This window comes from Melospiza melodia, chromosome Z (assembly GCF_035770615.1).
Source record: "Melospiza melodia melodia isolate bMelMel2 chromosome Z, bMelMel2.pri, whole genome shotgun sequence".
Classification (NCBI taxonomy): domain Eukaryota; kingdom Metazoa; phylum Chordata; class Aves; order Passeriformes; family Passerellidae; genus Melospiza; species Melospiza melodia.
Genome location: NC_086226.1, coordinates 4,501,659 through 4,512,743, shown reverse-complemented (window position 1 = coordinate 4,512,743; position 11,085 = coordinate 4,501,659). Strand labels below are relative to the sequence as shown.

The 11,085-nt window shown below is 41.3% G+C and overlaps 1 protein-coding gene across 2 annotated transcripts in view; it reads left to right on the top strand.

Moving 5' to 3' along the window:
- The first annotated feature begins 629 nt into the window (after window positions 1–629).
- The window catches only part of PIK3C3 (phosphatidylinositol 3-kinase catalytic subunit type 3), a 66,763-nt gene continuing 56,307 nt past the window's right edge, over window positions 630–11,085 (top strand). For both annotated transcript variants that reach the window (XM_063179620.1, XM_063179619.1), the window contains exons 1-5: window positions 630–756; window positions 2,815–3,003; window positions 3,513–3,656; window positions 5,886–6,015; window positions 9,905–9,991. In XM_063179620.1, coding sequence (XP_063035690.1) covers window positions 689–756; window positions 2,815–3,003; window positions 3,513–3,656; window positions 5,886–6,015; window positions 9,905–9,991 — 618 coding nt within the window. In that variant the 5' untranslated portion in view covers window positions 630–688. The remainder of the gene's footprint in view (window positions 757–2,814; window positions 3,004–3,512; window positions 3,657–5,885; window positions 6,016–9,904; window positions 9,992–11,085) is intronic.

The following is an 11,085-nucleotide window of genomic DNA, read 5'->3' as shown; positions in this document are numbered from 1 at the left end:
CTTGTTTTGCTAGACCTGGAGTAGACTGAGGAGACACCTCATTGTGGTCTTCGAGATCCTCATGAGGGGAAGACGAAGGGCCGGTACTGATCTCTTCATTCTTGTCACAGCAATGGGATCTGAAGGAACCGCGGGGAGCTGAGTCAGGGGAGGTTTAGGTTGGATTTCAGGAAAAAGTTTTTCTCCCAGAGGGTGTCTGGGCACTGGAACAGGCTGCCCAGGGATGTGGTCACAACACCAAGCCTGTCTGAGTTTAAGAAGCATTTGGGAAATGCTCTCAGACACACGACTCCTACCACGTAGTTGGGGCATTCTGTGCAGGGCCAGGAGCTAGACTCGATGATCCTTCTGGGTCCCTTCAAACTCAGGACACTTTGTGGTGCTGTTGCGAGGCTCCATCCCTCTCCGCCCTCAGGCGGCACAGGAGCCATCCCGCCGGCAGCCGGCCCTGCAGCCACCTAGCCGCTGCCCGCTGCCGCCGCCATGTCGCGCGCCGTGCACCCAGGCGCTGGCGGGGGAGCGGGGGCGGCCGCGGGCCGGCGGCCATTTTGGTCAAGGGCCGGCACGGCTCCTTCCTCCCTTACTCAAGATGGCGGCAGCGGCGCATGCTCGGAGCGCGGCCAGGGAGGCCGGCGCTGCTGCCCACGGGCGCTGAGGGGGCGGGCGGGGAGCAGCAGCGGCGGCGGCCATGGGCGAGACCGAGAGGCTTTATTATGTGTACAGCTGCGACCTGGACATCAACGTGCAGCTGAAGATGTGAGTGAGCGGCGTCGGGGCTCAGAGGGGAACGGTCGCTGCCGCCCTGGGAGGGTGTAGCGGGCCGCCCGCCCCTCGGCGGGGTGCCGTGGTGCCGCAGCCCCGCCGTGCCCGGGGACAGGCGGTGCTGGCTCAGCTCCGGTGCCGCGTCCCGGCCCGCGGGGAGGCGGCGGGCGAGGGGCAGGGCTGGAGCTGTGCTGCGAACGCGTGTCAGGTGTGCCGTGTCCTCAGGTGCTCCAAGGCAGCGATTGTCAGTGCTGGCTCCCAGAGTCTCTCACCTGTCAGAGAATCGCAGATTGGTTTGCGTTACAAAGACCTTTAAAGCCCATCCTGTTACACCCCCTCCTATGGACAGGGACATGTTCCACTATCCCAGGCTGGTCCCAGCCCCGTCCAGCTTGGCCTCTAACGCTCCCAGGTATGGGACAGCCACAGCTGCTCTGAGCAAACTGTGCCCGGGCATCACCACCATCACAGTAAAGAATTCTTTCCTAATTAATCTAAATCTACTCTGTCTGAAGCCATCTCCCCCTGCCCTGTTACAGAAACTGCATGTTTCTGTAAATAATCTTGCCTGTTCTTTCCTGTAAGTTCCCTTCAGGAATTGGAGGGCCACCGCTGTGTCACCGCTCACTCCTGAGTGTTAAGGGAAGGAGATAAACTGGTGACACTCTTGCTGCTTGTTTACATGCTCCTGTGAAAGCGTGGTGTTCTTACTGGGGTGTTCTACTGTAGCAAGATCCAGGTGCTGCAGCATGTAAATATATTCCTAACTGAGTGTGTGGAAGCACTTTTGTTGAAGCTGGATTTACCTTACAGTGTTTTAATTTTTCGTTTGTTTTTTTAAGTTTCTTTACTTCATCACAGCAGTGAGAAGTTTGAGAAGTAGGAGGGATGTGGCTGACTCTCAAATGTACTGTGCCCAGTGGTGGTGCATTAAAGTATCTTGCACTTTTCTGGCAAACTAACTTGGAGAAGCTTGTTAAGGGTTGTTTAATTTCTGAAAAAGTGATGGTGATGGTAGTGGATGGTGGGCCTGCTCATGACAAGAGTTGGAACTGTATGATTTTTAAGGTCCCTGCCAGCCCACACTGTTCTGTGCCATCAGGAGTCAGATTCATGTGACCTCTTTGATAGTTCATTCCACCAAACAAAATTAAAACTAGCAGGTTTTTTTTTTTATTTTAACGCATAGAAGTGTATGTCATCCTTAGAATGTACAGTGTCAGTTCTGTGCAAGTAACTTGTTAATTTACTCTGGAATGGTTTTGTGGAAACAAAGAGATTTTTGTTTAGTGGAGGATTGATCTTACATGTTTGCCCATCACCTCAATTATTATTTTTTTTGTTTGTTAGTTTTTGGTTTTGTTTTAACTAGCGCGTCCACAGACAGATATCTAATGTGCGTGTCTGTTTTCATTGTGGTATAGCTGAAGCCTGAGAAATTCCATCAATTACTCTTAATAGTAACTGTGCAAAGTGCTGCAGGGCTTTGACCAAATTTTATTTGAACAATCTGCTTAAGTGAACTTTATTTTGTTGTGGATTTGAGAGATGACTGACTTCCAAAACCAGTCATGCATTTCATAGATCTTAAAAATTTACTTACCATCGTTGTTTTGGTTTTTATTTTTCCAAATAGTGTTTGAAGCACTCATAATCTGATGTTTGTTTTGTCTATTTTAATAATAGCAGCATATGTCTTCTCATTTATTGTTGCCCTACTTAAGCTCTGTCTGAGAATCCACAGGTTGTACTAGAAAAAGTTGCCTGCATTTAAAAGACAAACAAGTAATTCTTGCCTTCCCTGCTTTTCCCTTCACCCCGCCTAAATCAGTACAGCAGTACATTCCATGTTTGCTGAGCATTTCACATCCTGAGTTCCTGTCTGGTGTTTGGATTTCGCTACAAGTGGTATTGCAAAGTGAGAATAGCCTCAGTTCTGGGTAATCTAAGTATAAGCTGTGGAAATGCAATAGGATTTCTACTGTGGATGGAATAAATTCTGGTTTACTTATGTTTTCTTCTTTTCCTCCTCCCCTGCCCTCTCCCCTGTAGAGGAAGTCTGGAAGGGAAAAGAGAACAGAAAAGCTACAAAGCTCTCTTAGAAGATCCGATGCTGAAGTTCTCGGGACTGTACCAAGAGACTTGCTCTGACTTGTATGTAACCTGTCAGGTGTTTGCAGAGGGGAAGCCGCTTGCTCTTCCAGTTAGAACTTCCTACAAGGCTTTTAGCACTAGATGGAAGTAAGTGGCTTGCCTTTTATTTCATGTTCTTCATAATTAGTGGGGCACCAAGTATTTGTTTCTGTCAGAAAGATTTGATTCTGTTGTCTTCTATAAAATGGCTTAGGCTTTTTCAAGTGTCTGTATAGTTAGTGTTATCCAGCCAGCACAAAACCAACCTTTTTCTGTAAAGGGTAAGTGATAAAATTGCTACTAGTGTTCTTGGGCATGTCCTGCTACTTCAAGTAACTTCTGGGGCCCGGAGTGATACATTTTCATGCTGTTCACTGACGGCCTGATCCTTGCTACTCAGTCATCAAGCCAGAATATTTTTCTTTCGGGGTATAGCCTTTAGTCATGGTGTTTGAATAGTTAAAGCCCACAGGAAAATAGTCCATTTGCCCTAAGAAATTTTCATTTAAACTTATAGAGAGTAACTTGAATTGTAAAGCTTTTATTTATTATTTAAACTTACAGAGAGTAACTTGAATTGTAAAGCTTTATAACTAATAAATGGTGTTTCTCTGCAGCTGGAACGAATGGCTGAAACTGCCTGTGAAGTATCCAGACTTGCCTCGGAATGCTCAGGTGGCTCTGACCATCTGGGATGTATATGGACCTGGTAAAGCCGTTCCTGTGGGAGGAACAACGGTCTCACTCTTTGGAAAATATGGGTATACTGCTTTTTCTTCTCATTTAAAGCTCACCTGTGAATAGTAATGTGGCATGGGTTATGAGAGATAAGTTTTTAAATATTTTCTAAACTGGGTTAACAGTTCCATGTTTGAAAAATCAGATACATAGGTGATTTGCTCTTGATTATTCTGGAGTGTAATTTCACACTTGCTGCAGTGTTGTATAAAATAAGTGCTCTATATAACACCTTTTTTCTTTTTTGTGATGATCTACAAGCTTGGATTTTAAGATGGCAAGTGCTGAAATCACTTCCCATCTACACCCTTGTACTGCATGGATGCCAATACTGATTACTTTAAAAAAATTGTTTAATTGGCTTGCAATTAGGTTGTGAATGCACTGTTATTTATAGGGGATAAAATGTCACTCAGTAAATCAGCAATTTTCAAAGTTAATATGCTATGATCCAGTAAGAGGGGTGTTCAGTAAATTTGTGGATGGTAATACTAAAGTGGGAAGGATTACAGTAATAATCTGTGTGGTGAACAATACCTTGAAAGAATCTTACCTAAGTACAAAGGAGACTGAGAAAACAGGTCGTGGTCTAAGGAAAATTAAGAGGCACTGGTACTTCTTTGCAATAGATTGTTATCACATACAGACTGGGGAGCAGCTACCCAGGAAAAGACAGGAACAGACTTGCAGAGTGAATCTTAAATTTTGTGTGGCTCAGCATCACGGTGCTCTTGTAAAATGTGTGAATAATGTTGACCACATAAACACTTTACAAGTATGTGCATCAGAGACACTTCTGTACCCTTTTCTTTTCCTATCCTTTCCTTCTCCACTCAGCTGGGCTGTATTCTGTTCTTTGTAACCAGCTTCAGTCAAATTTCTGACTACTGGGAGTCTGTATCATTGAATGTCTAGAAAGTAGGTGGGATGGAGGAAGTGTTATGCCTAGTCAGGCTGAAAAAAAAGAATGTAGGAACATTTTTCTAGTATGTATATAGTGCTGGAAATTGGGGAGAAATAGCCTGTTTTGTCTTGCTAGTGGATGAGGAGTAAGACTTCACTTAGACTGAAGTGCAGGAAAAGTTTAATCATTAGGAAAGCTGCTCTAATGATGCTTGAATGCAGAAAGTGACTGTAGAGAAAGGTTGTATCTCTCTCATTGAGGATGCTGCTTGAACAAAAAAGGATGAGATTGCCTTAAGGCAAAAAATTGAACATGATCAATTGGACTGTGCCCCAAAGACTGCTGGCAGCTGTTAAAGCATTAAAGCACAGTACCTGGAAAAAGATAAAAATAAATTTCAATTTTAAGTCTTACTTCCAGCATGTGGAACTCAGATGAAATTGATGAAGAGAAACCAACAAAAAATTTTTGTATTTTGTAGTTTTTAAAAGAAAACCCTTGTAGTAATGCTCCATGAAATGATGTGTAAATTTGAGGTCAGATGGTCTTTCTAATTGTTATTTCTCATTTTTAATGGTTCACTTTTTAAAATATTCCTGTCAATTGTATTTACCTGATGTTATTAGAGCAAGGCGATGAGCTCTTGTTGGCAAAGGTAATGAATGCACTTGATTTCTTGGGGCATCTTTGATGGGTGGATCAGCACAAATGTACAAGGTAAGCAGGGTTTTGCAGAGAAAAGATGTGGTCAGTTGCCCTGCAAAGTTCTGTTCACTGCACACCTTCAATTATCAATTCAATTTCAAGCATTAGTGGAGAAAGTGGTGTGTGTAGAGTTTTTGGCATTTTTTTTCTTGGTATGTTTTTATTGTTATTATTATTTGGCAGCTCAGAAGGCTGCTTTATGTCTATTGACCTTTGGATGCAACTTTGGTAGCTTTTTAGTTCATTTTTTTCATACTGGCAGAGCTAGGGTTACTGTTACAATTTGCAAGTCAAGAGGAATACTTTCTGCTAAATTACAAATAATAAAGCTATGAAGGTCGAGCTTTCTCCTTAGTTTGTGTTTGTACCACCCCACTGGCTTTGGGAATTACCCATTTTTCTTCTACTTGCTGAATAAGTTATCTCTGACTTCACAATTTTCTTCTAAACTCCATGTGCCAGTAAAATAAAGGTTGTAGAGAGCATAAGGTGCAAGGCACTTGTGCAGTAGAGTTCAATTGTGCAATTTTGTAGTTTTGACAAAGGAAGCAACTTCATTTTCTTGCAGCTGCTGCTCAACTTTGGTTCCTGACAGCTGTATTATATTGAGTTTCCTGAAGTGATTCTGCATTTTTCCCTGCAGTATGTTTCGACAAGGAATGCATGACTTGAAAGTCTGGCCCAATGTAGAAGCTGATGGCTCCGAGCCCACCAAAACTCCAGGGAGAACCAGCAGTACAGTCTCTGAAGATCAAATGAGCCGCTTGGCAAAGGTAATGGAATAGCAAGTAACCTTTAAAATGTATGTGACAAGCATGCACTTCACTGGGGAGAAATGAAGACAGCTTCCAGTGCTATTTTCTTGCGTGATAGCTCCCTTCCTTTGATTATTTAGGTGTTTCACAGGATTTATACAAAGGAGTAAGGCAGATCATACTTAATTGCTTCTGAAGTGTTTTTTTAAAAAAACTTCTATTACACATAGCAGTTTGTTGGAACAACTTAAGATCTAAATTCTTTGTAAAGAGTTAAAACATGAAAATGCCTTGAAGATGCTTAAAGACAAAATTCCATCAGGTTTAATAAGAGCCTCTCCTAACAGTGACTTGTGAGGACGCCTGAATTTCTTTCAGAGACCATCCCTTATCTTTGAGGCTGTGTGGAGGAGTGTTCAGAAGTGGTGTCATACCTGTACATTAGAAAGAAGTTGAGTAGAACTGCAGAAATTAACCCAAGTTTCATTCATTTAAGCTCATGAATATGTACATTACTATTTTTGCCTCCAAGCTTTTGTGGGCAGAGTGTATTCTTGCCTTCAAAACTACGGAAATTGATCCGAGTGTGTTAGTTACTGGGCTGTTTTACTAGAAGATCTCTGATTATTCTGGTAAGCTTACCCCAAGCTTAGTCCACCTATTCAGTGAGCTTTCTTCTTAATCTTGGTCTCCCAGACTTTATGCAGACCTTTGTGGGACTCGCAATAAAAGACAGAACCATTTTCTCATCTAGAGATTTATGACAGTGATTAACTTTCATTTAAGGGTCTCTGTTTCATTAGTGTAGTTTGCACTGAATTTATAACGGAAAGCTCATTAAAGCCAGTGATGCCCCATTTCTTGATCATAGTAGAATAAATGCCCTCTGGCCTACGGAGTCCTTGTAAAAAGACACTAAATATCAACTCTTATTTCCAGTTTGTCATCTGGTTATATGATGGATGCTCTGGGTTTCTGGGAAAGAGTTTGAAAGTGTAGGCCATGCCTTTCATGTTAGTTCTGTTATACAGACATTATCACTCACTCTCTCTAGCTCAAAAAGCATAAATAAAATAGAGTAGTTCAGTCTTAAAATAGATCATTCTGTTTTAGCCTGTTTTGGCATTTGGAAGATGATGGCCCAAAGCTTCTCAGGAGTAGGAGGGAATTCTTTCAGATCCTATTTGAGAGTTGTAGTGGCTAACAGAAAGCTAATAACATCACTGCCCCCATTCTTTTCTTCTGAAAGCTGTTTTGGGAGATGCTAATTTCTGAAAGAGGAGTGTTTTCACTGATATTTTGTTGGGGTCCTTTGTATAAAACAATTTTACCATCAAATGCTAGGGAAATTAGGGTTTCTGGGGAGTGTGTCTATGGGAGGTTTCATTTGCACAGCTGTTTACATAGCAGAGGAGGTTCTTGTGTCACTCCTAAATAGCAGTTGCTCAAACGCAATCAGCTTCAGTTCTTCTGTGACTTACTGACCAGTTTCTGAATGCCTTCTCATGCTACTCTGTGTGAAGGTATATTTAAATATAGGTAAAAGAGCTAGCACTTAGGTACATACATGGCAAGTTTGTGTGGGCTTTGTTGTTCTTGGTTTGGTGGTTTTTTTCTGTTTATTGGACAGACTTGTCCAATGTTGTGCTATTGATTGATATTGGTACCAGAGCCCAAGCTAGAGTCTTGCAGATAAGAGGTAATTTTGGAGAAGAGCTTGGGAAGAATCTTTTCTCCTTCTGAAAGATAACTCCTTTCTTGACATGCTTCTGAGTTTATGTCTGTATGTGTTTCTTCTTGATACATAGAATTTGTATAAAACCAGTGAGTAGGTGGTCAAAGAGTTTTACCTTACCTTAAATAATTGATACTGTGGCAAGTCTCCCCTTTCATGTTGAGGTGCCATGTGGTTGTGCTCTCGCAAAACACATGAATGTTGCTAGTAAAACTGCTACTGATGGAAACACCATGGCTTTGCATTCTGGAGGCATTGTGAATGCAGATTTTTTGTGTACTAAGGAATATTAATAGGAAGAGTATTTTAGCATTCTCATACATGAATGACGTTAAGAGGTTTCTCCCATGAGTGGTGTGTTAACTTATTCTACTTAAAGTGTTCTTAAGTTCTTTTTGATCCATTCATTTCCATCATACCTTCTGCTGGCTGAATGAAATTAGGTAATAGTAATGTTGAGATACTATCTAAAAGGATGCATCTTACTTAGTAGCAAATGATAAATGCTTCTTTCCCTGAAGGGGATACTAGCTTCTCTCTTATTTTAAACTGTAATTATTAATTCAAAACAACAAATTCTTCATGTGTATCTATATCCTCACAGATCTTCCAGGTCTTGTATGCAGACCTAATTAATTCCTGTATTATAACTTTTTTCCTCTATAAGGGAGGTGTAAAGGTTTAAAATATTAAATAATTTTCTTCTGAAATACACAAAATAACTTTCATTTTCTTTATTCTCTAGTGCAGTGAACAAGAAAATGAACTAAGAATTTGTGATCAAGTTTTTTTTCCGAGACTTTGATTACACAAACTAGCCCAATATAGTTGTACCTGTACTGTTAAACCATCAGTTTAGTGAGGATTTGAGAGCGAATAATGAAACAGTAAAATTGGTACAAACTCTTCAATTCTCTGTCTTCATAATGACTTTTATTTTTAGTGTACCTCTAGTGTTGAGCTATGGAAGGTCTAGGGCACATATCTTACAGATTGTGCAACCTGGACATCTCCCAGTGTATCCCAGTCTTAAATCTTCTGTGTTGGTTTTTTGTACTAATGCCATCTCCACTTCTGTGTGGAAGCAGCAGGCTGATGTGGTGTTTTCCTGCATCCAGTACCTTCATTCCTGCTGTCCTAGGTCTCTGTATTGCCTGTCCCTTAGCTGGGCAAGAAGTGACAGTGTCACTGTGTGGCCTGTTCACATTCAGATGCTCATGGGTGGGCAGGCTAAGCACAGAACAAAGTTAATGAAATAATAACCTTTCCCCTTAGAAGAATAATTTTGAGGGGTCTCTTTGCTGGCCACTTTCTAGACAGATACTAATTTCTTTGGGAGATGAAGGAACTTCATGTCTTCTAGTCTCTCTGCATCTCTTGCATTCTGCAATAATTAATGATTTTTTTGAAGAGTACTTGTCATTTCTTAGCAGCCAAAAAAGCTGTCTTCATATTTGTGTGGTCTTCTTCTGAATAAAAAATTATCATAAAAAATTTCATTATAAATAGTGTTAGTGTATCATACTATACAAGTAGTATGCTCTCATCTTGTCTTCCATTCTTAATGAGTCCTTTAAACAACTATATTGCTATTCCTACAGCTGTGTGTAAACATAGGAATAAAACTTGAGCTTACTAATCGGATGACTAAAGGAGAAAGCAAACTGTCTATGACTTGCTCTAAGATCTTCAGTTGACCCAGTTATGGTGTCAGTCTGGAAACAGCCTTTTCTGTTAAGGAAAGGCTGACACAGGCAGAAATATTCAGTATAGATAGTTTATGAAATACTTTATTTTTGTTTGGCTTGGTGAGTTTTACTATATGAAACATAGTAATACAAAAATGGGTTGTCTTTTTTATGTGACTTTAGTTAAGAAAAAGGTTCCCCTTTTTGCTATGCTAAAAATGCAAAGGTGATGTGCATGGATAATTATTGTGGTCTTTGCTGGGATTGGTATTTTAGATTGTAGACTTATTTTTATGGCATGGTTTGGCTGTTGACGAGGTGTGTACTATGTCACTATGTGTCTGCTATACAAGGTGAGTACAGTTTTTTCAGTTCCTTTATTTTTTTTGTCTGATTTCATATTAATATCTCTGTTAGAACTTTGGTGTTCTTTTTCTTGCTCTGAGCAATTTAAATGTTATCATTGTGGTTTTTTTTAATACAGCTCACCAAGTCTCATCGGCAAGGTCACATGGTGAAGGTGGATTGGCTGGACAGACTCACCTTTAGAGAAATAGAAATGATCAATGAGGTAAGTCATTGTAGGGTCAGGTTTGGAATTCTGGGGGTTTTGTCATGCTAATATGAACCTTCACTTCTTTAGGAGACTTAGCTGCTTGGTTTTATTTCCTTCAACTGCCAGTGCAAATGGTGAAGGAAAAAGTAATTCTGTGGAAGCTTAAAGTTGATTTTACTTTAGCAATAATAAGAATCACAGAATAGATTGGTTTGGAAGGGACCTTTAAAGGCCATCTAGTCCAGCCCCTCTGCAGTGAGCAGGGACATCTTCAATTGGATCAGGATACTCTGGGCCCTGTCCAGGCTGACCTTGAATGTTTTTGGGGCAGAGGTTTCTACCATCTCTCTGGACAGCCTGTGCCAGGGCCTCAGCACTCTCACAATAAAGTCCTCTCAGTCAGTCCTTGTCTAAAGTCCCTCTCCAGCTCTTCTGCAGGTCCCCTTTAGGCCCTGGAGCCTCCTCTTCTCCAGGCTGAAGAATCGTAGTTCTCCCAGCCTGTCTCAAAAGCAAAGGCACTGCAGCCCTTGGGGCATCTTTGTGGCTCCTGGACTCCCTCCATCAGGGCCACATCTTTTTCCTGTTGAGGCCCCAGAGGTGGATGCAGCTCTGCAGGTGGAGTCTCACAGTACCAGAGGGGCAGAGACCCCCTCCCTTGACCTGCTGAGGGGCAGCTCAGCTCAGAGCTGGTTTTGAGGCAGCCAGTGCACATGGCCAGCTTATGTCCAGCCTTTCATCACCATGTACACAGCTGTCTTAGCTGTTTTCAGCTTCAAGTGAACTTGATCATGGAACATAGACTTTATTAATAATTTGGAACAGCTTGAAACAAACACTGTTTGTTAGACATGACTAACTTATCTCTAGTATTTTAGGTTGTGATGGGGAGCTTTTTAAACATTTGACCTGTTTCTTGGCTTCAGAGCTGTTCAACTTTATTTTTTGAACTTTGGGTGTGGAGAAAAGACATTTGTAGTTTTGAACGAATATTTTTTAAAAATAAGATAATCTGATAGTTTAATTCCTAAATGAGGTTTTAACCCTCATTGATCAAAATCAAACTGTTTAATTTCTTAGACTCATCTTGCATGAAAGAACTCTGGTTTTTC